The sequence below is a fragment of the Chanodichthys erythropterus genome, chromosome 12, assembly GCF_024489055.1.
Source record: "Chanodichthys erythropterus isolate Z2021 chromosome 12, ASM2448905v1, whole genome shotgun sequence".
Classification (NCBI taxonomy): Eukaryota; Metazoa; Chordata; class Actinopteri; order Cypriniformes; family Xenocyprididae; genus Chanodichthys; species Chanodichthys erythropterus.
In genome coordinates, this window is record NC_090232.1 from 12147665 (window position 1) to 12174398 (window position 26734).

The following is a 26734-nucleotide window of genomic DNA, read 5'->3' on the forward strand; positions in this document are numbered from 1 at the left end:
TTTTTAAAGGGAACCCTTCACAGATTATTGAAGTAAAAGTTATGAAAATTTAAAATATATATTTTATATAAAATACAAATTTAACAAAACATCTTCAACACTTAGAAAATTAAAGCTAAATATCTGAACAAGTTCTGTGCCAAATTTTAGGTTGATATAGAAACAAACAAAAAACTTTCAGTAAGGTTTTTTGTGTGCAGTACCAAACTTTTTCATTAGATGACATCCAGACTCCACCGGTAACCATATAAGGACTCTTTGATTTCCATATATGGTTAGAGTGATCTGAACCATATTTTTCCATACTTTTCAAAAAATTTACGAAGTAGACACCCTATTCAGAAGTTTGGGCAGTAATGTTAATATCTGATTTGAATTCAATCCCTAAAACATTTAAAAAACATATGGAAAGAATCAGAGCATGTGTTATAGTTTGGCACGGTGCACCACATCACAAATGAGGAATCTATTGCTATTTATTTATTGCTCTGTCATTTCTTTTCAAAATCCAATTAGGATCAATTTGACCCAGACCTTACAGGCAATCACCAGAAATCGAACAGTGCATGAGAGTGAAACATTTATAAATAAAAATTAGAATTCTAAATTGTTATTCTCATACAAGAAAGAACTAATTGATGACGGGGAATTATTGGAAATTAAATCAGGTTTGGAGTCAAATACACTTATACCATGGTTGCTACTCCAACACATTGTTCAGAGGTTTTATTTAAGACAGTTGATAAACTGCAATGATGTACTATAGTTTCTTATGCGCTGTTGCCATAATTATCATAATGTTTATTATGAGATAAAGCATTTTTAATGACAAAAATGATATTTATGGCTAAGAGAATTTTTCTTTATAGAATAATGACATTAAATCTTTATCAATGTTTCATTATTACAGTAATATTTGATTTTTTTCCCTAAATTTTATTACAGTAACTCATGTTTCTTATCGTTATGAATTAGTCATATTTTACTTGACTAATGTGGAAACAGGCTCTCATAATTAAGTTTTTTTGTGTTTTGCTAATGTTTACTATTTTTTTTTTTTACTTTGCTTGACAAAACTAGATTGTATTTCAATGACTTTTCCAGGTCTAGAAATCACTTTCAAAATTAGGATGCATCATATATGCAGGTTTTGTGGTATAAATTATTGCATTTATTAGTCAAATCTTACAATGGCACAAGCTAGTACAAAATATGTTCAAGACCATTAAATCATCACAATAATTGCTGTATGCAATTATTAAAACATCAGATTTACTGGTAATTAAAAAAAAAAAAAAAAAGGCTTGGTAGTAACTGACAGGCCTCTTTGAAACAAATGCATACAGTTTATTACATTCACCAGAAAAAAATAATAATGCAGTAATTCCATCAATCTCTCATTTATTAAAATAATTATCAAATGAACAAGAGGAATCCTGTTAGTTAAAGCTCTTGCCACTAAATGATTGACAAAATGATCAGGGTGCTTATTTAGAAGAAGATGATGATGCAACAAATACCAGTTGCTGTTTATCTATGATAAAGTCTCAAGATCCATCATGGATGCAGCTTTTCTCCGTTGTGACATCACATTCAGCTGAAAGAGAAAAAGCAGTTTAGAGTGGGTTCTGTGCACACTTTGTCCAGCAGCTACACAGGGCAACAGTTGAGTTGTGAAAGTAAAAATCCCATTTATTTTCTTCAAAGGGGAATTTTTTTTTTTTTTTTTTTTTTTTTTTTTTTATAATGCTGTTCAACAGTGGAATTCCTGATGACAAACTACATTACCAATGATTCTACAAACAAACTTCCACCAATCAAAGCCGCAACAAAGGAACACTTGAGTGGCCATTCGCTCCCATTAAGCACTGCTGTTTCTCTACCCTCTCAAACTACCTATTGCAAAATATGCATACACATATATACATATATATATATATATATATATATATATATATATATATATATATATATATATATATATATATACATATATATATATATATATATACACACATATATATATACATACATATATATATATATATATACACATATATATATATATATATTATACATATAAAAGTGGCAGGTGAGTATATAGAAACAATTTTTATTATGTACACCTTGTTAGTACCAGGTTGGACCCCTTTTTGCCTTCAGAACTGTCTCAATTCTTCATGGCATAGATTCAACAAGGTGCTGGAAACATTCTTCAGATATTTGTCTATATTGACATGACAGAATCACTGGCAGATTTATCGGCTCCACATGCATGATGTGAATCTTCCATTCCACCACATCCCTAAAGTGCTCTACTGGATTGAGATCTGGTGCCTGTGGAGGCCAGTTGAGTACAGTGAACTCATTGTTGTGAAACCAGTTTAAGATGATTTGAGCTTTGTGACATTACAAATCATGTTATCCTGTTGGAAGTAGCCAACAGAAGATGGACATGGTCAGCAACAAAACTCAGGTTTGCTGTGGCCTTTAAAAGTTGGTACTAAGGGGCCAAGAAAATATCCCCACATCATTAAACCACCAGCACCAGACTGAACTGTTGATACAAGGCAGGATGGATCTATGCTTTCATGTTGTTTACGCCAAACTCTGACCCTACCATCAGAATGTCAAAGCAGACCAGGCAAGTGAGCCTGTGCAAATTGTAGCCTTAGCTTCCTGTTCTTTGCTGACAGGAGTGGCACCCAGTGTGATCTGATGCTGCTGTAGCCCATCTGCTTCAAGGTTTGACGTGTTGTGCGTTCAGAGATGCTCTTCTGCACAACTTGGTTGTAACAAGTGGTTATTTGAGTTACTGTTGCCTTTCTATCAGCTGGAACCAGTCTGGACATTCTCCTCTGACGTCTCACCCACAGAACTGCCACTCATTGGATAATTTCTCTTTTTTGAACCATTATCTGTAAACCTCTGTAAAAGATGGTTGTGCATGAAAATCCCAGTCGATCAGCAGTTTTTGAAATACTCAGACCTGCACGTTTGGCACAAACAACAATGCCACGATCAAAGTCACTTATATCACCTTTCTGATACTCCGTTTAAACTTCAGCACGTGGTCTTGATCATGTCTACATGTCTAAATGCATTGAGTTATAGTCATGTGATTGGCTGATTAGATAGAACATGTGTACCTAATAAAGTTGCTGCTGAGTGTGTGTGTATATATATAAATATATAAAAATATATATATATAAAAAATATTCATTTAAAGGTGTGTGTGTGTGTGTGTGTGTATATATATATATATATATTTCTACATAGAGTTTAGTTTATTTAATGCTTCAATGGATTGTAGTTCTTTCCATCATTAAAGTACAGTCTTGTACCTTTGTCTTATTAAATAATTTTTTTTTTGCTTCAATCAAAGTTTGACTCATATCTGGTTGGTTTGGTTCATGGCTTAAAATGCCTATGGGAAAAATACTTTCAGAACAGGCTATGGAAACATGGGCAGGCACTGTTGCACTCAATAGGCAGGAAGTGTGTAAATATCCAGTATGGCATGTATACCTGTTGTGAAGCGCTTGCTGCACGTTGCTCTGCCTGAGAAAGACGCCACTGCAGACGAGTGTTTTTCTCCTGGTGCTCTGAAACCTGCCTCTCATACTAGAGACAGAAATGACGACATTACTCATTGAAAACCCCATAGAAATTCAATCACTTACAGTATACAACATCTTTCTAGGTAGAAACAAATGTGCTTGTACTGTACACACCTCCAGCATTTTCTGATGATCAGCTTCCATCTGGATCTCCAGTTCCTGAACACGCTGTTTCTGTCTGTTCAGCTCTGACCTGCAATGACCACAACCATCTCATGTAACTTCTGCAATCAAGACTTAACCATCTTTATTCAATAAAGTTCAGATTACATTTAATCAAAAGCCTGTTATATGGAAGCTAATGTTGTAATGATGGTAAAAATACTTTTTTTTTTTTTTTTTTAGCAATTCTTGCCTTGGCAAACAACACTTCTGTGGGATCTGTGCGTGCCAAGTGTGTTTAAGCGTTCACCTGAGGCTGCTGAGTTTCTGCTGGAAAGCCTGTGTGAGGTTTTTGGCCTCGTCTTTGTAGCGGCTGATGGTTTTCTGTTGAGCGAGCAGCAGTCTGGTCAAACCAGCGCTGGAGTTTTTACTGCTCTCCTCCATCTCTCTCAGCCTGGACTCCAAACTCTGCTCCTTCACACACAGCTCCTGCTGCATCGAAGACACCTGCACACACAAAGAACCAGTTAAAGACGCCACATAAAGAGATAAATGAGATAAATACGGATGTCTCAATTTTCTTTGTCTCAACAGTAACAAGACTACGCTTATGCTCATTGGTTCACCCCACCAAATACATACAGCTGGTTCTTGTCAAATGTGGATGGCTCGGCTCTGGAGTTTCAAACTAAATTAAAAAAATCTGCGGGTGATATTTGACACAAATTTAACATTTGACCCTCATCCAGAATACTGTTATAAAAAATGTTTTCATCTTAGAAACATTGCAAGACTGCCCCCTGGTTATCTTTCTCTGTGACTAAAAAACCCTGATATTTTTATTTTGCAGTTTTAACTTTTTATATATTCATTGTTAACATGTATTCATTACTTCAATGAGCTCATTGTTTCTGCCTTAAAATTAGTACATTGTTTAAAGGTGCCATCGAATTGAAAATTGAATTTACCTCGGCATAGTTAAATAACAAGAGTTCAGTACATGGAAATGACATACAGTCTCAAACTCCATTGTTTCCTCCTTCGTATATAAATCTCATTTGTTTAAAAGACCTCCGAAGAACAGGCGAATCCCAACATAACACCGACTGTTACGTAATCATTAATATGTACGCCCCCAATATTTGCATATGCCAGCCCATGATCGCAGCATTATACAAGAGCAGCCAGTATTAACGTCTGGATCTGTGCACAGCTGAATCATCAAACTAGGTAAGCAAGTAAGAACAACAGCGAAAAATGGCAGATGGAGCGATAATAGCTGACATGATCCATGATAGCATGATATTTTTAGTGATATTTGCAAATTGTCTTTCTAAATGTTTCGTTAACATGTTGCTAATGTACTGTTAAATGTTGTTAAAGTTACCATTGTTACTGTATTCACGGAGGCAAGAGCCGTCGCTATTTTCATTTTAAACACTTGCAGTCTGTATAATTCATAAACACAACTTCATTCTTTATAAATCTCTCCAACAGTGTAGCATTAGCCGTTAGCTACGGAGCACAGCCTCAAACTCATTCAGAATCAAATGTAAACATCCAAATAAATACCATACTTACGCGATTAGACATGCTGCATGACAAACACTTTGTAAAGATTTTGAGGGTTATATTAGCCGTGTGAACTTTGTTTATGCAGTGATATGCAGTCGAGAGCTCGGGAGGGGGCGGAGAGCACGCAATTTAAAAGGGGCCGCAGCATGAATCGGCACATATCTAATTATGCCTCAAAATAGGCAGTTAAAAAAATTAATTAAAAAAAATCTATGGGGTATTTTGAGCTGCAACTTCACAGACACATTCAGGGGACACCTTAGACTTATATTACATCTTGTAAAAAAACGTTCGATGGCACCTTTAAATTAATACATTGTTAGCTAACTGCATGATTTGTATATGTACATTTCTGAAATTACAAAATTTGGATAGTCACCTGATAATAGATGACTCTAAATTGTGACGTTGACATGCATTTTCTGTAAAGCTGCTTTGAAACAATATGTATTGTGAAAAGCGCTATACAAATAAATGTGAACTGAATATTTTTTTTTTTCTTAAATTGCTTTGATGTACATTTTCATTTAGTTCTTTTCCTATTTTTATTTAATCTTTGTCAGGCACTTTGAGATACAACTTTTAAAGGCGCTATAAAAAATACAATTTGTTATTTTTATTATTATTATTATTAATGTGCTCATGGTTGTGATGTCAATGCTACAAAAAATCAGTTATGACACAGCCCTTAAAAATTACTTAAAATGATAGTTCACCTTTAGTCACTGGGGTCAAAAAATGTGGAAAAAAAAAAAAAAAAAAAAAATTATATATATATATATATATATATATATATATATATATATATATATATATATATATATATATATATATATATATATAGACCATACACAAAAGAAATGGTTTGAAATTACATGAAGGTGTGTAAATGATTTTATCCATTAAATGGCAAACAACAGCTTTGTGTCACAGTGTATCAGAATGCAGTTGTTAGTAACCTGTTGTTTGGCTCGTCTCTGAGCTAGTGCACACTCTTTGCGGAGTGCTTCCATGTCTCTGTGCAGCTGCTGGTTCTCTTGCTGCAGTGTGACTCTTTCCTCACTAATGGCTGTGCTCTCCTCTCTCGCGCTCATCAGCCCTGACTGTAGCCTCCGCACCTCCTCCTGACAGCGCGACAGCTCCTCTGAATACCTACACAAACACAGAGGAGGAAGGAAACTATTATGGACGCACCCTTATATTTGCACTCTGTCTAGTTAAGTGTGTGTGTGTGTTCTCACTCCATCTCCATCTTCTTCATCTTGTTTTTCGTGCTGTTGAGTGTGAGTTGCGTTTCATCCTTCAGTCGTTCTGCATTTAAACATCTCTGATGGAGAGCTTCCATCTTCCTCATCTCAGGCTCTCCAACTCGGCCCTCTTTATAGACCTACAACACAAACACAATTTGATTAATGATTTTTGATTTATGATTACCAAAGCTGCATGTTTTTTAAATAGCAAAAATACAATAAAAACAGTAATAATGTGAAAGAAATCTATGCCTCCATCCATCTTATGTATTTATATAAATATTAAAATAATTTGTAATTGTGTCACATGATACCTTAAAAACCCATTCACTGTGATAATATCACAGCACCATACAGCCTTACTGCCATGTAATTATGTATGAGTAAAAACGTGCATTTATTTTCACCTTTTCCAGCTCCTCTTCCACAGCTTTTCTCTCCCGATGGGCTCTTTCAATCTGTGTCTCTTTATCGGCACATTCCTACACGCAACCATAGGAAATATGTTAATAAACATTAGCAACAGTTGTTGCTGTACACATCTGTACATATGCTGATGATGAATGTGTCACCAGCTGCAGGGCAGACAGCTCCTCAGCCATGCGATGAATCTGAACGTTACACTGCTTACGAACACTCTCAACCTAAAAAAGGAGGAAAAGAAAATATTCGTAACTATAAGACATCATTTCTGAAAATGAAAACAAAAGAAAAAACATCAAAAGAAAAGACTTTACTTAAAATATTGATTTAGTAAAAGTATATTTTTTGTTTACCTGCATGTCATGTGACCAAATTCAGAGAAACCCAAACATGCAAGTGTGTTGTTGAATTATTGAAATGTTAACTTCAAATCTCAGGAGGTACTGCAAGTAAACACAGTAGTCAACATTTGAATTGGATCAAAAAAGGTTAATCAAAGTTGTCCTAAGAATTAAGTTCTTATTAAGAAGGTTTTAGGACAACTTTGATGAATGGTTTTGATCCACTTCAAATGTTGACTACTATACTTTATGTCAAAGGGGTTCCCCTGACCAAAATATTTGAGAATCCTTGCATTGAACAAAGCATACATAGATCCCTCAAAGCTTTATTTTCAATTGTTTTCAATTTTCAAAAGAACTATATGGGCTTTTGCACCAGAAGAACGTTTTCATCGTTCCTATAACTATTGGCGGAAGTACCGCTTTTTAGCGTGTTCGCACCGCACTGGGAACAATTTTAGTTATACGAACACCTTTTGGCGGGACTAAATTACTTCAGAGCAGGGTTTAAACCAGCACAACAGGAACTTCCAGTGACGTAAGTGTATGGTGATTGGCTGAACGCATGCCATATGAAACACTGGCACCCGCCATTTTTAAAAAGCCATGTTTTACATACACAATTTACATATACTTACTGCACGGACATGGAAAACAGTGATAGATAGCATTTACTGGTCACCTTTGTCTACGGCGTTGTGTTCTTTTCTCAGCCTTGATGATATGAAGTACTGCGAGCTGTCATAGGAGATTTCGCCTCTTAGCCATTTCAATCGCATTACTTATACATTCCATTATCAGGAAACCCATGACACACAACTAAATCACAGCTCCGATCACAGCATCTTCCATCCTCCAGTTTTTAACGTTGTTGAATGCCACGCTTAAATGACGCTGCTGTCTGCCAGCTTACGTCGCTTAGAGTTCCTAATGGTCAAAATGGCCCTAGGGGGAAAATGTAGTTCTCGGGGGATAGTTCCCCAAAGCCCCCTCATGATGCCTAAAACATTGTCTAGTTAAGCTCACAAGGGTTGGAGCAGAGCCTAATTTAACCTGGCTGAGAGTAGACCTGACGCCTCCAGCCTATTCTTTTGTCTCCATTTGCTGAGTTCAAGAACCCTGGCTGTTATCACCTCTTTCCTGGTGCGCAAGGCAGCATCCTGGATCAGCTGCTTCATGGCGTCTTTCATCTTCTCCAGCTCTTCTGCTCTCTGTTTCTCCCTCAGCTGAGCCTACAGTAACATACAAATAAAATTATTTTTGATAATATGAAGTCAGGAACGTATAGAACAGAGTATGTATTGGGCCTGTGCGGTGTGGTTATTTGGAGCGTGACCTGTTCTCTCTGAAGCGAGGCCTCCTCAGCCAGCTGGATGGAGTTGCGGAGGCGACTGAGGGCTTCAAATTTCTCTTCTTCAAGAGAGGAGCAGCGACCTTGCAGTTCTCCCACTTGCCGCTCCCACTCCGTCTGCTTCCTGCGCACTGACTCAGAATCCTGCGTCGCAGCTTTGAGTCTGCAAAGCAAACAAATACACAAATAAAATAACATCCATACTTCCAACAAGATATTAAAAGGAAACAATACATACAAACTCCTCCACTTATTGTAAAAATAAATGAGGTAATATAAAAGATTATTCTTTTTCTTTCCTATATTCTGAAATGTATTGTTTTTTGAGGCTGGGTCTATGTGCCAAACAATTAATTCAAATGTAATTTTTTTTTTTTTTTAGAAAGGGACAAAACATTTTTTCATCAGCCATGTGTGAATAGTTTTCATGTCCATTAGTCATTTTGGACTTGGTATGAACAGGCCTTAAAGCATCACGTTCACCACACCTCAAAGTCTGAGGTCAGTAAGATTGTATAAAATGTTTTAAATGTATCTTGTGCTAACGAAGACTGCATTGATCAAAAATGTAGAAGAACATTAATATTGTGAAATATTATTACGATTCAAAATTACTTTTCTATTTAAAAACATTTTAAAATATAATTTATTCCGGTGACGGCTAACCTAAATTTTCAGCATCATTAGTCTTATTTAAGAACATTTATAGTATATTTTAACAGCATTTATTTGAAAGAAAAATCACTTGTAATGAATGGATGAATTCTTCAAGTTATTAATTGATATTTATCCTTCTAAATATTAAACAATTTGAATGACTTCTTCAAGCTTATGAGATTTAAGTAGTTATATAATTACATGTCTTCTCACTGGAACATGCTCTCTCCTTGTTTTTGAGAGAAGCACCAACACGTTAAAACATATATTTATCCCCTAGCTGACTCTGACAGCCTAGGTCACTGAGGTCACGGCCTGTCTAGTACATGACCAATACACAGTTAAAGCACTTTACTTTTCATCTTCAATCACTAGAGAATAATGAAGAATATTGTCTGATCCTCTTATACATCTCATCAGTATGTTTTGGGAAAGTTTCCTGATCAGAGCTAGACCTCGGCCAACTCTAACCTTGAAGAAGCGGTGTATCTGTGCCTCAGTATCCTTTGTTACAGGTCCTGGCTTCCGTAAGGGGAACAACTGGCACCCAAGGGAGATGAAATGACCATCTTCAGACAAATTGCCTAGAAATGCTGATACGTGACCTTGGTGGGTCACTTTATGTCTAAACGGACCCCTATTGTCATGCTGATAATCAATGGAGATATGCTTCAAAGCATTTGTCCATGTCCATATGTAGAGATTTTCTATGTTTATTAATGTCTTAACCAATCAGAATCATTCAACCTGTTATAAGTAATGACGTAATTTAGTCAACTGTTAAGAGTATAACTGCTGTTGTATTAAATGTGTACGTAGATCAGCATACAAATGACTTCTGCTGATGAAACTTCAAACTATTCTCTTCAGTAAAATTTTCTTAAATTGATTGCATCTTTGACTCCTGGTCTTGATTCAACATATCTGGTCCTCGGGTCTTAAAGGGTTAGTTCAACCAAAAATGAAAATTCTGTCATTTATTACTTACCCTCATGCCGTTCCACACCCGTGAGACCTTCATTAATCTTCAGAACACAAATTAAGATATTTTAGATGAAATCCGATAGCTCAGTGAGGCCTGCATAGGGAGCAATGACACTTCCTCTCTCAAGATCCATAAAGGTACTAAAAACAAATTTAAATCGGTTCATGTGAGTACAGTGGTTCAATATTAATATTATAAAGAGACGAGAATATTTTTGGTGCGCCAAAAAAACTAAATAACGACTTATTTAGTGATGGCCGATTTCAAAACACTGCTTCAGGAAGCATCAGAGCACAAATGAATCAGTGTGTCGAATCATGATTCGGATCGTGTGTCAAACTGCGAACGGCTGAAATCACGTGACTTTGGCGCTCCGAACTGCGGATTCGACACTCTGCTTCATATATGATTTATTTGATTAATTTAATCAGTGTTTTGAAATCGGCCATCACTAAAGTCGTTATTTAGTTTTTTTGGTACACCAAAAATATTCTCGTCACTATTAATATTGAACCACTGTACTCACATGAACCGATTTAAATATGTTTTTAGTACCTTTAAGGATCTTGAAAGAGGAAATGTCATTGCTCCCTATGGAAGCCTCATGGAGCCATCGGATTTCAACTAAAATATCTTAATTTGTGTTCTGAAGAGGTCTTACGGGTGTGGAACGGCATGAGGGTGAGTAATTAATGACAGAACTTTCATTTTTGGGTGAACTAACCCTTTAACTGTAAATTCCCCTACAGTAACATTATAAATGTCTTTTACCATCTCTTTTGATTAATTTAACGCACCCTTGCTGAATAAAAGAACTAATTTAAAATAAATTAATAAAAATAAAATTGTACTGACCCCAAGCTTTTGAACACCAGTGCATAATACATACAACATCTAATTACTAGCACAGTTTCTTCATCAACACATGAAATCATAATTGATATAGACTTCACCTGGCCTCTAGCTGGTTCAGTGCTGCTTGTAGCTGCTGTAGTCTCCGGTCAGACGCTTCCTCTCTACCGTGAGCTTCTGCTGCGTCCTCTTCCTGCACCATCACACAGACATGGCATTATTAGAAAACACACAGTAGGGTGATAACAACACTTACATAAGGACAATTATAGTGATGTCTCTCACCCTCCTCTGCATCTGATCCTGGACATTCTGCAGGAGTCTGGTCATCTCCTCCACTTTAGTCGTGGCAGATCTTTGCTCGAGTTTTGCTTGCCTGAAATTAAACACTTTTTTAGCACTTTCTAAATAAATGTGATCTTTTTACTACTTTTTATTGATAACATAGTAGTGAGAAGACGGGGAAATAAAATCTTTAAAAATCAGAAAGATTTAGATGCAAGAAGAACAGTTAAAAAAAAGTCAATCTTCTGGAGTAAATGTGACTGAACTAAAGTTGAGTTCAACTCTTGAGAAACACGCTGAGCTAACAATTATAGACGCATGAGCAAAACAGAACTTGAGTCAAGGTTAAGTCATAAAGAGTTGGCCATCTGGAACACTACCTGAGTTGGCTGCGTAACTCCTCCAGCTCACTGCTCTGTTCCGTCACCGTCTTAAGGAACTGCTGATTGGTCTGAGTGTGACAGGACAGACATGAACGCCGGCCAGGCATAATGCCAAACACACACACTTCAAAGAAATTCACAAGGATGAAGGACGGAGGAGAGGACGTTGGCTGTTTAGAGGTCAAGGTGTGAAAAAGGTGGGTGTGTGAGAGCTACACTGCTAATTAAATATTTAGGAATGGAGTAGTGTTTCTCTCCACTACCACTACACACACACACACACACACACACACACAAGCTGAACAATGAACAACACTCACTCAAACAGGTGGCGTTCTGACTAGTGTGAGAAAATGTGTGCGTGTGTGTGTGAGACTAAGACAGTGCAAGGATTATGCCTTTAAAACCATTGCATAACAACTGACTAAACACAGAACCCTCAAATGGCACTTATCATGAATAAAACCCCTCCATACAAATAAAATTATATTCCCATCATGTTTTCTGGGTACAACAGAAATTTTAGGGGGAAATGATGTAAAAATGGACATGATTTTATCCACCTGGATCTAATTGGAACATGAAAAGTGGCCGATGACATAATTGAAGAGATAATGTACAATCCCTTGGCCATTATCACAAAATAAAGAGGGTTTAAAGGAGTTTATTTACCAAATAAATACATAAATGGATGATATATTGTAATGTATTTGCTTGTATTCCTCATTTGTAAGTTGCTTTGGATTGAACATCTGCTAAATGAATAAATGTAAATGATATTATGTGAGAACAAAGAGGCTGCAAAGCGATATGAGCGACAAGAAAGTTTTAGAAAGTTATTTCAAAGGCGCAGAAAGTTTTACATAACATTGTGAATGACTATAAACGATTATTTCATTAGGAAAAATCAATAAAACCACAGACATTAACTGGGGGAAGTAAATACAGTAGATTTAGATTTTAACCAATACAGTTTACATATTGAAAGAGGCAGTCTTACTGATTCCAGCTTCTGATTGGTCAGCTGGAGCTTCTGTGCGTGTTGTTGAATCTGTGCCAGCTGATTCTAAAACAACACAATGATCCTCAGTGAGAGCACAGACAATATTTCAATAATTAAATCGTGTATTATAATAAGCTTCAAGCCATAATTAAGCCAATATTTTACAGCCAGCAGCTAATATTGAATTCATACATTCAGATAATCCGTCTCAGCACGCCTTCTGGTTTATGTATAATTGTATGAAAGTGCTGGGGGTCTGTTTGTTCTGTTAACTGTGCCTGCATGTGGTTAAACACTGCCCTCTAGTGTTCAATAATCATATTACATATTCTGAGAAAATTCAAGTGTTTAAGAGAGATTCAGATAAAGCTGTCTGTACACCAAATATGTGCTAAACCTCAAATTTGAAAACAAACCTGCATTTTAAATTCAAATGTGTTGAGAATGTAAACACAAATGTGAGTTTGCACTGGCTACCTGCATGTGCTGCCGTTCAACCGCCTGTATTTGTCCGTCACTCATGGAGCTCTGGTACTGGGTCTGAAGACGATCCAACTCCTGCGAAGCTGTCTGCCACATCTGAAGAGCCCGTTCTTTCTCCTAAAGACACAAAAAAACAAACTGAAGTTAAACATACTATGACTGTGGCCTTTCATGACTAAACTCCTCTGTAAATATCTTTGAGATCTGAGATGTGAAATTAATGTACAGTACAGAAGCAATGTTAATTGAACTGAAATGATATATTTATCCCGTAGCTCAGTCTGTACAGCATGGACTTACAGGGCTGATAGTGAAAAAAATTCCTGAGCCTGAACTTTTTTTCCTTGCCCCCCGAGAGGGTACTATGTATGCGACGCACTTTTAACACAACTTGTTGGCCCAAATATATAAACAGCCTAAGTATGTATAACCCTGATCATCATTATTGACAAGTGGCTCTTTTTTAGATATTTTCATATTTGCATTATGCCCTCGGTATTATTCAAGAAAACACAGCATTTTCTTCTCAATATGTTCAGTGCCTACATTGACCTTATTTGCCCATCTTAGTACAATCACTGTAAGTAAATGCTGCAGATGCTACAGTCATACCAAGACAGGTAAATGGCAATAATAGGGCTTTCCGTCGCTATCCTCAATCCAAGCCCAGCGCCATTTATTCTTTATGCTTTTATCAATGTCTTTAATGTCTTCCCCTGGCTTCATAAACATAGCCATGACTTACGTTTTGAGTTGAGAAATATGAGACACAATTGTAAACACCTTCGCGCATGGAGCATTGCCTTAACCTGTATCAATCTATTTGACAAAGACACGAGGCCCGCCCCTTAACTACTTCTGATTGGCTCATGAGTCGTTGAGCGTTAAAGCTGCTCTCTGACCTGCGCATCTCAGATCTAAATGAAAGATCAATACGACGACATAAAAAAAAATATTTAATAAAAAAAATCTAAGTTTCCGAGATTAAAGTCGAAACTCCGAGATTAAAGTCGGAATATTCAGAGAATAAAGTCGAAATATCTAACCTCTGCAAAAAATAATAATAATATTAATAATAAAAATAAAGTCGGAGAATAAAGTCGAAATGTTCCGAGAATAAAATACTTTATTCCGTGCGGAAACAAGGCTATGGTTGTGACGATGACGCGCTTGATTTATTAGCCTATGTAGCCTATACTGCTGTTCTGTTTGCATAGACAGAACATAGCAAAACGTTTAGATATCGTTTCAGCTATTAAAACAGTTCCGTTTTGTATGTATGACACATTGATTTCGTTTCTGTTTTATTAAGTTCAGTTCCGCAGTAAAGAGACTTCTGCAGATTTCGTTTGTCTGTAAATACACGGTGCGCTGTCATTCATGATGAAAATAAAACTAAATGTCATTCTCCATGATTTCAATGAATAATCCACCTGGTCAACATAATGTTTTATTCATTGATACTTTTAATTGAATAATGCCTATCACTTGAAACAGTTTTGCTGATTTGTATTTATTAAAACGATGTATTTTAAATTTATATTAGTCTACATCAACTTGTATTCCTTGTACATAACAATGAATGTGTCGGAGGGTAAGGGGATATTTGAATTATTTATGAATAAACTAGTGTATTCTAAATCAGTGACGCAAGATCCTTAATAGAAATCTCCACTTTGACGCGAGAAATGCATCTTTACAGATATAATGAAAGAGTTTTTGGTTTGATTTGTTTTATTTCGTTAAGCAATAATTTAAATCTCTCCATCTATTTGATGTCGGTAAGGCATGTATTGTTTTGAGGATAATTCGTTTCCACTGGATAAAAAAAAAGTGCAAGTGACGGCTCTGGCGCCTCTGTATTGCATTGTGCAAGCTTCCACTCTCCGCACAAACCAATGGATATGCGCCTATACCTTATTTATATCTGACGAATAAAAAATCTTCCCATTACAACTTAATTAATAAAAACAGAAACGAAATCACTGCCATACATACAAAACGGAACTATTTTAATAGCTGAAACGATGTCTAACAGAACAGCACATATTCTCTTCCGTGCTTTTAAAAACAGACATCAAATAAACATTAGACAATCTTTTTTATTATTATTATTATTATTATTTTTATTATTTTTATTATTTTTTTAACATGGCACTAAAACGCCGCAGTAGACCAATATAACCAGATCTTTTTTTTTTTTTTTTTTTCCCGCAGCCACAGTAGCCTACGCCGGAAATCCGGCGTGGTCAGGGGCGTAAATCGCGGGGGGGACGGGGGGGACATGACCCCCCCTATCTGAGTGCTGTCCCCCCCAAAAAATATAATTAAAAAACACTCTAAGTATTGTAAATAAATGATATATCCTTAAAATAATTGTGTAAGAAGCAAAGCAATACAAACGCAAACAGGCGTTTTAAGTTTAGAAACATTTTGAGTCACCCCTCCCTTGCCTCACAGTGGTTTGGTCCACCGCGCACGTCACACTCGTGCGTGTAGAAATCCGGCGGCGCCGGCGGGAGAGAAGACAGACGGTAGTTGAGAGGAGCTCTAGTAAGTAGGCTGTTTAGGCTATTTTATTCAAACACATCGGATGAAGTGGTTATTTTTGCTTTAATGCTGACGACGCTGAGTAATTAGTCATAACAAAAAAAAAGCAAGATGATAACATGATTTTTTTTTTCCGTGAGTCCGCTATTTGGTTTCAGGCTTTCGAGGAGTGCACATGTGTATGCAAAGCCTACAAAATCTTATCAATTGACAAACTAAAAATAAGTCGACAGAGCCCTCTGCTATGAACACTAAAATGCAGATCAAAATCATTCTAGATGCTGGCAGTGTGCAAAGCTAACTTACATCTGATAAAGTCTTTCTGTAGGCCTAAAGGAGAGCATATCAATACAAAATACAGGGTATTGTCCTTTGGACAAGTAAATTGGTCACTTGTCCGACCAAAAAAGTTGTCTGGAAAAAATTTGATGTTTTTTTGGTGTAAATATAATTTATTCTGAAGCTATATTCTCAACAGTGTTCCGTCAGCTTTTGCATATTTATATCTGCATATTTGTGATATTTACCCCAAGGGCATTTTTTCCCCTAATCTTATTACATGCTTCATCTTTTATTTCATTTTTTTTTTTACATTTGATCAATAAATTCAATAAGAAAAATAAAGCAGGACTGTTATGAATCAAATTAAATAATTTACACTGAAAAATTACAACTGCATTAAATAATGTTATGATATTCTTTAAATATTTTTGAATATACAAATAAGAAATGTTGGGAAAATTTAAACATGAAACTGAACTGGCAGTAGGTGGTGGCAAGTGACTGTCCTAGTCATTCATTCAAACGACTGATTCATTCAAGAATGAGGCAGGTGTTTTGGAATAGGCTATTACTGATTCTTGACTCAACCGATTCGTTCAAAACGCTGAATCATTCATTAATAAAATATTTATTATTAAATATTTATATTATCCATTATCAATCGCCACTTACACTAAATGTAATAGAATCATGCTTGCGTTTTGATGACTCCCTAACTATTTTTGTTATTGTTGTTTTAATCAGGACAAGTAAAGCTCTCTTTCTCTTGCCCCTTCAAGAAATTAAGCGTTAATGTCGAGCCCCGGACGGCCCCGGCCCAATTTAACCCCTGCATATATCCTTTATAAGTAAAATTTTGGCTGTATTATTTGTGTCCCCTTCAAAAATTGCTCTTGAGAAATGTTATGTTTATTGTCCCCCCCTACTGTCCGATGAAATTTACGCCCCTGGGCGTGGTGCCGGAACGCTATCACCCCTGGACTTATAAAGCATGACGCTAACAATGCCAAAGTCATGTGATTTATTGGCAGGGCACACACATTTTCCTTGCATTTTATTCATTTTGAAAAGTGTCTGCCAGAAGAATAAAGGTGTAACAGTGTGCAGAACAAAAAAAAAAAAAAAAAACATAGCTCTCATAAACATGATTTAATCATAGTAACTGTAGTAACTATGATATTTACTTGTGCTGAATGCAAGAGATTTGTTTATAACTATAGAAATGATAGTTTTTAAAAGTTTTGGCTATTACATTTTGACACAAATTGGCTTGTTTTTAAATTTTTTATTTTTTTTTTTAATGTAAAATGTCTATGAATGCTCCTGAGTATTAATGCAAATGAATTGCTGGCTTCACACTGATTCATTAAAATGGGCAGTTTGCAAAACTGATGTGCATGAATAATCATATTCCCAGATCTATCACCTTTTATTGCTAATGAGATTTAAACCAGAGATGATATTGAAATATTTTATTCTTCTTTTTGCAAGACAAGGAGTGGACAACTAGTACAGAATCATGCGATTTTCACGATATTGCTTCACTTTGTATTCAACTGGCAAAATCAATGTGAAAATTTTAAACAATATTTTGCAAAATACACAATATAATATAATATAATATAATATAATATAATATAATATATAATATAATAATATTTTTATTCAGTTACTCCTCTTAACTGTGCTGTATCAGTATATTACCACCTCTACGATGAGAAAGAGATAGAAAAATGTCTCACTGGGTGTTTAATTTATGGCTAATTATTTAATTCTCAGTTAATTAAGAAATTATAACTGAATATGAATTGGAAAAAGTGGAAAGTCCAAAAACTCAAAAATAAGTCACTTGAGGGTTGACTTGAACTGACACACTCTCTAGAGAGGTTTAGATGTGATTTGCAGCATGACATTCTGGTGAACTTCTCCCTAAAGGAGGGCAAAGATGTGCAATGTCTGGCTGAAAGTGGGACGCTTGATGAGTGACGCACTAATATCTCATTACTCCGTAATGTCAAGTGTTGATATGTAATCCTCGGGAGCACCTGAAGCGTACTCCACGCTGATTAAAAACGATTCCCTCAGCAAAACACGACCTGCGCCGCCGCATCACATATTAACTAAAGAATGAAGCTTTAAAGGCAGAATAACCCCAGATCACCCCTTGCACATGTCAGAGGACAGCCGGAATACAGGGCCAGGAAAGTGCCAGTGGGTTTGTTGTTGCACAGACAGACTCATGGGAGTTTAGAGGTTGTTATGCACCAGGTCTGGATATTTACCTCCACGGCACACTTGACCTGCTCCTCCAGATTGCTGATGGCGATTGCATCCGCTGCCGTGTCTCCTTCTGTTCCAGCGGACAGAGACTGCAGCTGCTTTTCAATGGATATTCTCTGCTCTGCATGAAGCCTGAGAATAATAATAATAAAACAGTTAATGCAAAAGGTCAACCTTCATAAACCTTCAAGAATTATCTGCAAACTTACTTTAATTTGTTCTAAAATAATATGACTTTGAAGTCCTAGTAATTGATTGGTACATATAATCCAATTAAACCAATCTACACTATATTGCCAAAGGTATTGGGCCACCCCTCCAAATCATTGAATTCATGTGTTCCAATCACTTCTCTGGCCACAGGTGTATAAAATCAAGCACCTAGGCATGCAGACTGCTTCTACAAACATTTGTGAAAGAATGGGTCGCTCTCAGGAGCTTAGTGAATTCAAGCGTGGTACCGTGATAGGCTGCCACCTGTGCGATAAGTCCATTCGTGACATTTCCTCACTACTAAATATACCACGGACAACTGTTTCCAGTAGTCAGTACCAATACCATGAAAACTTTACGGTTCTCTGTACAAATTTCAGTACCACAGCAAAATCTGTTGGAACTATTTAACTATTTTATATAGCCCATTTTAAAAACATTAAATATCCAGGCGCAAGTCAAACGAGCGCGGAAAAGGTGCAGGTGATGGCGAGGGAGCTTCAGTTGAACAACAGTGTACAGATGAGATGTTGTCAGGCTATGTCGGTAAAACTCAGAAAAAATAACACGACTGTCCAATCTGTCATTATACTGTGCTCGTGGCGTGCACTCAAGAATTGCATGCGCAAATGCGCCGGCGCGCGCTGCATAATTACTTTATTATTGCTAAAATAAAGCGCAATAGAAACTACGAGTAATGACCGTCGTTTGAAAATGAAATTGCCAAACATGCGATTAAAGCTGCCTCAAAACTGTGCATGCATGTATTTGTCGACATGGTTTTAAAGCTATTGTTAACCAATTTGTTGGTCTTAATGTCTTAAAAATGCACATATGTACACCAGGGAAATCTAAATTTTTTCGGGGGACCATGCCCCCGTACCCCCCTAGGAAACAACATTTTATAACCTCGGTAATTATGAAACCCAGCGTACATGTTCTATAAATTCTGTCTAATGAAACCTGAGGTAAACGTGTATTTCTACAAATGTGCGCACTTTGAGAGTAAAAGTTTGTATATGTAGTATGCACTGTGATCAAAAATAAATGGGACCAAACGCGATTGAATGTAAAGGTTTGTGTCTCGTTATTCTATTAATAACTACCGATTGATTTTGCATTTCTTTTAGAAATTAAGAATTATTAGTGTCATTGTAGTCATTATTAGTGTCATATATATATATATATATATAATGTAATATAATATAATATAATATAGCGGCCCCCTCATTTTTAGATGGGCCCCCCCAAAAATAAAATTCTGGCTACGCCACTGGCACGAGCGCCAAGAAGAGAACACTGTTGCGCCTCTGATAACAGCGACAACGAGCACTCAACATGATTTCAAAAACAACACATCCCAGCACCAGATCGCCTATTATTAACACAAATTGATAATCAACTAGAGCTGTTTCTTTTGTATCAGATATCCGCGAGATGCCACGATATGTTTCAAAAAGTGGTGGGGACAATATCGACCATTTCAAAAAGTGGTGGGGACATGTCCCACCCGTCCCACCCGCAAATTACGCCTATGGATACAGGACACGAACAGGAAAGAGGCCATGGACCCTATAATACACCTGGCGCAATGCGATGCAAGGCGCAGCGCAAGTGTGTTTGCTAGTTTGCGTCCGGCGCCGTTCGCGTTTTCCCGTTCAGCGCCACGTCCTTAAATTAGTAAATGCATTTGCGCCAGTTAGTGCGCCCATGGGCGTGCTGGTCTAAAAAAGAGGTGTGTTCAGCCGCATTGCCGGCGAATTGCTTTTTTAAGGAGCTGAAAATAGACTGCGCCATAGACCAACTCAAACCTGGTCTAAAGTCTAAAGTCAATGGCGCAATATTTTTTTGTTAGAGCGCGTTGGTAGAAACTGCGCCTCTTGGCGCGTCGACTTTGCTTATTACACACAGGGATGCGCATCACACAAACATGCCAAATATTAAAAACAAAAGGATTACAGTGTAAAAGAATATTATTGTGTAGGCTACATAAATATAAAAATGTAACTTCGTTTACCTTCTAACTAAACGTTTAACTTCGCGCACGAGCAGATCGGTTTCTTCGCTTGAAAAGCGTTCAGCTATTCCGCCAACAAATTCCACCATGTAAATAGCAATCCGCCATGGAGCGAGCGCATCTCGCTCTTAAAGGGAATGGGAGATGACACTCTGATTGGTTTATTGAACGTTACACCCATTACTCATTAAGAGAATAGGGACAACCCATTTCAAAATAGCAAAAGTGGATTTGGACACACCCTGAGTGCACCTGCGTCGTGCGCTTTACACTTTGCGTTTAGATCGTTAAAATAGGGCCCCATTTCTCTTTAATAATATCTTCGTTATCTCCTAATGTTGCAACCAACTGACACTTGTTGTAAAATGTCTGAAGAGCGAGTTTTATCCTCCACAGGGGCAAGACATTCAGGCTATGTTTGATTTTGCGCTGTCAGAGAAAGCAAACGTAAAAATTACCAGCATGTGTGAAACGCGATATACAAATAAACTTGACGCGCCTTATAAAGTCTAATAACAATCATAAACCGTGTTAAATAGAAATTGACGTGCAAGCAAAAATGTTTGTCCTACGGTGTTTTTTCTACTTTACCACAGTAAAGAATGCGTATAGCCTGTAATAGGCCTAAATGTGAATGAAAGAAATGTTTATAATCCCCTGCGTGAGTGAAGATTTGGGAAAAGAAACAGATTCCATGTTCAGTGGAATAACTAATGAAATATTGTTAAATTCTCTGCTAATCAGGTGACCGGATCGCGATTCGCTAAATAGAATACAAAGCTTAAATTTATGGACTCGCGTCTCGGCATGAAACCAAAATGTTTCAATGGCTGCACATTTAATTGCTAACCTATTATTTCTTTTTTGTAAACAAAGCTTTGTGCTTCACTCGTGTCATATTCAAGTAAATACTGGCACAGCCCTATCAGTGGGTACCGAATATACCCGAATTCTCGGTACTACCGGTACTACAGAAATGCTGGTATCGTCACATTTTCAAAATTTCAGTACCGACTTGGTACCGAAGTACCGGTACTTTTGACAACACTAAGTGGTATCATAAAGTGGAAGCACTTGGGAACAACAGCAACTCAGCCACAAAGTGGTAGGTCACGTAAAATTACAGAGCGGGGTCAGAGCAGGAGAACGGTACTTGCCTGACTGCATTGTGCCAAGTGTAATGTTTGGTGGAGGGGGATTATGGTGTGGGGTTGTATTTCAGGGGTTGGGCTTGGACCCTTAGTTCCAGTGAAAGGAACTCTTAATGCTTCAGCATACCAAGACATTTTGGACAATTTCATACTCCCAACTTTGTGGAAACAGTTTGGGGATGGCCCCTTCCTGTTCCAACATGACTGCACACCAGTGCACAAAGCAAGGTCCATAAAGACATGGATGAGCGAGTTTGGTGTGGAGGAACTTGACTGGCCTGCAGAGTCCTGACTTCAACCCGATAGAACACCTGACCCTGAACTCATTGAAGTTCATGTGCACATAAAGGTAGACGTCCCAAAACTTTTGGCAATATAGTAGTGTCTATCATGAATCTATCATGAAACAATATCCTATAGTATAGTTTTTTCTTTAGGTTTATTTTTTTTTTTACATGCAAATATTGTTGCCGCTGTTATTTTTCATTACTTAAATTCAGATTTTTTTTTGTCCTTTATACTGACTATTAGGGGGTGTTCAACTAAAAATATGATTTGGCCGTTCATTTACATGACAATTTACAGGAAAAGTGACCGTCATCTACTGGCCTGGCATGTATAATACAGCGTTTTTAGTCGTTTTTTTCGTGAATCTGTGTGAACAGATCGTTTTAAGAATGTTGTCATCTGTATGTGAAACTTTTCAAAAAAAATGCAAAAGAAAAACTTTTCCATTTTTAGTACATCGTTGTTGGTAGGTGCAAAGTTTTCCAGATTGAGATGTGAACAAAAATAGACAATCACAGAATTACAACAAAACTTTCTCCCAATAATAAAGTGAATTTACGTAAAGGATGTCCTGTGATTACCAGAAGCGCCTCATCTTGCACTGCAGAAGCTGTTAGCACTGACTGACTGCGATAATAAACCAGTGTCTAGGTGGAGAAATCAGCAGGAGATCCATTTGAAAGCTCTTACCGCTCATTTTCTTTAACCACCTGCTCCAGGCTTGCTTTGACGTCCGTCATCTGCCTCTGAGTGTTTGACAGGGAGAAACAAGTGTGTGAGTGAGTGGTGGGAGGAGGGTGATGGAGAGAGATAGAGAAAGTGCACTCTTGAATAGCAAACTTATTATAAGACAAATTCACTTGATTTGGGATTAAACTGCAATTTATAGCTGACAGCATGAAATCAGACCCATCAAACCGTGACAGTTGTAAAACCTCACTCTAATGCAAGCAGTCATGTGGTGTGAGTGTTTGTGTAGAGTAGTATAGCGTAAGCCTTCATGAGTACCTGATAGAACTTGAGCTGCATCTCCATCTGTTGTATGTGTCTGTCATATTCTTCAATTAGAGGAGCCATTAGACTGAAAACACACACTCAGGTCATAAACAACATCATTATGTTTAACAAGATTATAGGCTATTAATATTTAGAGTTCCATGGTACTGGATTACATGCATTACATAACAGTACAATTAAACTAACATTACTGTAATTACAGTATACTACTATATATAATAATTTTATATTTAAAATTACAAAAATATAAAGCTTGACTATAGGAACTATAGGTGTGTGTGTATATATATAGATATAGAGAGAGAGAGTGCTTAAAATGATTAGACCACATGTCATAATGAAGAGAAAATAAATAAATATGAAATAAATATAAACAAATATTTTAGGAATCTTAACTTGTTTAAAACTTTCTAAAAATTCATTTATTAGGCAAATATCAAACTGACAACTAAATCGTCATATTATATATATAGTAAATTTAGAAAAAATATATATATACAGAACTGGGTAGATTACTTATGAATTGTAAATCAGTTACTGATTACAAATTACATGACAAAATTTGTAATCAGTAATAATCTCTTAGATTACACATTTTTGGTAACGTAATCTGACTACTTTTGTGCTAACCCTTATTTGTCACATATATTGTAGGATAATCTTGTACTATTTTGACAGATACAAAGAAAAAATATATTCTATTCACCAACAAGAGCCTCAACAGATTCTTTTTAAACTGCAACGTATGGACAGTTAATACTTCAAAATACTAACACTAATGTACCTGTTAGTGTTTGCTGATAGTAACACTGAAAACAAAATCACATCTTATGATTTTAAAACACATCAACTTACAATTAAGTACATTTAAAAATTAGCAACATTACAAATTCACAGCAATATCACTGCTACATCAAATATTTAATCAATATTTCATATAGTATTATTATTTCATATATATATATATATATATATATATATATATATATATATATATATAGTACAGTCCAAAAGTTTGGAACCACTAAGATTTTTAATGTTTTTAAAAGAAGTTTCGTCTGCTCACCAAGGCTACATTTATTTAATTAAAAAATCCAGTAAATTTGTGTAAATTTACTGTAAATATACAGTAATATTGTGATGTGTATAATGCTACAGAATCTTTGTATTTCAGATAAATGCTGTTCTTTTGAACTTTCTATTCATCAAGGAATCCTGAAAAAAAGAAGTACACAACTGTTTTCAACATTGAAAATAATCATAAATGTTTCTTGAGCAGCAGATCAGCATATTAGAATGATTTCTGAAGGATCATGTGACACTGAAGACTGGAGTAATGATGCTGAAAATTCAGCTTTGCCATCACAGGAATAAATTTCTATTTGAATATATTTGACAAAGTAAACAGTTATTTTAAATTGTAGTAATATTTCACAATATTACTGTTTTTACTGTATTTTTAATTAAATAAATTTAGCCTTGGTGAGCAGACGAAACTTCTTTTAAAAACATTAAAAATCTTAGTGGTTCCAAACTTTTGGACTGTACTGTGTATATATATATATATATATATATATATATATATATATATATATATATATATATATATATATTTCATCTATATTTCCCCCTCACCGCCGGAAAAATTAGAAGAATCATGAACGTATATTTAAGCGGCAGGTTTATTATGAAAAAAAATATACACGTTAAAAAAATGAAAAATTAGGAGAATCTGTGTATTGTGAACAACTTACTGCCATTGTGTAAATAATAAAAATAGTAACTGTAGTCTGATTATAAGTATTTTAAAAAGTAGTTTACTCTAATTACAAGTACTTGATTTTTGGAATCTGATTATGTAATCCAGATTACATGTAATTCGTTATATATCCAGAGCTGGGTAGTGTGTATATATATATTATACATATATATAGAAAGAAAATGTTATGCCTTAGCAAACCTTTTTAAATTCAGTAGAAAAAATTTCAGCCAAACTTTTATTTTGAGATTATTTACAATAGTATGGCGCTCATGAAAACTCCTGATTTTATTTTTTGTGAACAAATAGTGGTTGCACGGTTAAACAGTAGATGACCTGAGCCAGAGACTGTTAAAGTCTAAAAATTACAATAACATTTTTAATTTTAAACAGGTTTTGGACAGATTCCTCAAAGATTTTTGTTTTTTCTTTATTATGACATGTGGTCTAATTAAGGTTTGTAACTGGCCGTAGGAACTTACCCTCTGTCTGAGAGCCAGGGAGCTGCAGATTCCATGACCACGTCATCTGCCTAAAAAATGTGAAAGAATATTTTTAAGTGTCTATCTATATACAAGTGCTTCAATCCTTTATTATTATTAGGAATTGTTCTGTTTTTCCCACAGACTTAGCTCTGTCACAATGAAAGTTCTGTCATAATTTACTCTCATGTTGTTCCAAACTGTTTGGAAGCCATTCACTTCCATTATATGAAAGAGACAGCAATAACAGTGAATGGTGACTAGAGCTGTTAGTCTTCACATACCAAACATCTCCTTTTTGAGTTATACAGAATTGGAAGATTTGGAAGAACATGAGGTTGAGGATGACAACAGATTTTTTCATTTATTTAATTGAGCTGTGAACACTTCTTTTAATACTTAAGAAATCATTCACTGTGCACCATAAGAGCATTATGTTATTAATTCTATAAATTATCTATAGTTTCAACAAACAAAGCAATAAAACTGCCATCTAATCATCATTAAACTAACCTGTGACACTGAGGAGGGAGGAGGAAATTCATCCTGATATCGACCAAGGACGGAGTTTAAACGATTCACTGATAAGACACAAAACAAAGTTCAAATACTGATGAATATGTATGACTGTAAAACCGAACGTGTATCTGCACACTGTTCTTTCTGTGATCGAGCGTTTCACCTTGATCTCGAAGAAACTCGACTTCTGTTGTCATTTTTTGTTTCTGCAACAGCAATAAACTCTGTTAGGTCAAAGCATATGTCTTGTAAATATGTATCATCAAGAACTATAATAACATTACGTGGGTCGGTAGGTAGGCAGCATGCAACGGGGAACAATTTGGAACACAGCCAGCATAAATGATCCCTAGAGACTGTCTTTGTGTAGGAATATTGGTTTACCACCATTGAATTAACTGACTCTATAGAACCTTAGCATTTATCACTTTGGTTTAATCGAGTCAACGTAACGTTACTATATCAATATTAAACTAGATTATTACATGTTCTTCAATAGATTAAGCGGGTGGAAAGAAGCGAATCTGGAGTGTAATCCCAGCAACAGTATTGAGCATCATTGGTATCCAGGTGGAGATTTACACTGGCTAACTAGCAGGCTAACGGCTACACATGTCAAAATTCATAATAAATGGCCTGGATACTCTGTCATGAAACCTTAAGGAAAGTATAAATATTTATTTTTTCATCGCGTAATATGACAAATTATGAAATAGCAGAAAACTGTAAATAAATATAAGATTAGAAGACCTCGAGGTTATTGTAAGTACCTCCAAATCCTTCCGCCTTGCAGTTTAAAGAGCCTACAAGCCAATCAGATTCATCTTCACGGACGCTCAGATTCACCCTCAGAGCCAACCAGATTC

The 26734-nt window shown here is 36.1% G+C and overlaps 1 protein-coding gene across 5 annotated transcripts; it reads right to left on the minus strand.

The window, feature by feature from the left end:
* Positions 1-1156: 1156 nt before the first annotated feature.
* sclt1 (sodium channel and clathrin linker 1) lies at positions 1157-26685 on the minus strand. Of its 5 annotated transcripts, none has more exons than XM_067403165.1 (22): positions 26639-26685; positions 26032-26074; positions 25863-25930; positions 25350-25399; positions 23100-23172; positions 22782-22837; positions 18425-18554; positions 13305-13427; positions 12825-12890; positions 11822-11892; positions 11442-11532; positions 11258-11349; positions 8648-8825; positions 8445-8543; positions 7120-7191; positions 6955-7029; positions 6539-6684; positions 6257-6449; positions 4033-4229; positions 3735-3813; positions 3529-3624; positions 1157-1597 (listed from the first exon to the last, which is right to left on the minus strand). In XM_067403165.1, exons 2-22 carry the CDS (start codon positions 26063-26065, stop codon positions 1535-1537), a joined length of 2052 nt encoding a protein of 683 aa, XP_067259266.1. In that variant the 5' UTR covers positions 26066-26074; positions 26639-26685; the 3' UTR covers positions 1157-1534. The 5 variants fall into 5 exon arrangements, with proteins under 5 accessions (XP_067259266.1, XP_067259267.1, XP_067259268.1 ...); XM_067403166.1 differs by having other exon boundaries at positions 26619-26662; XM_067403167.1 differs by having other exon boundaries at positions 26032-26092; positions 26639-26653.
* Between the last annotated feature and the right edge of the window lie 49 nt (positions 26686-26734).

Bases quoted from the DNA above. Each gene is read 5' to 3' on its own strand.
- sclt1 (XM_067403165.1), bottom strand. From the start codon at position 26,065: ATGACAACAGAAGTCGAGTTTCTTCGAGATCAAG. The intron at 18,555-22,781 runs GTAAGAGCTTTC...TATTATTCTCAG, and splicing joins GTGGTTAAAGAAAATGAGCG to GCTTCATGCAGAGCAGAGAA. The intron at 3,814-4,032 runs GTGAACGCTTAA...TGGTCATTGCAG, and splicing joins CAGAAACTCAGCAGCCTCAG to GTCAGAGCTGAACAGACAGA.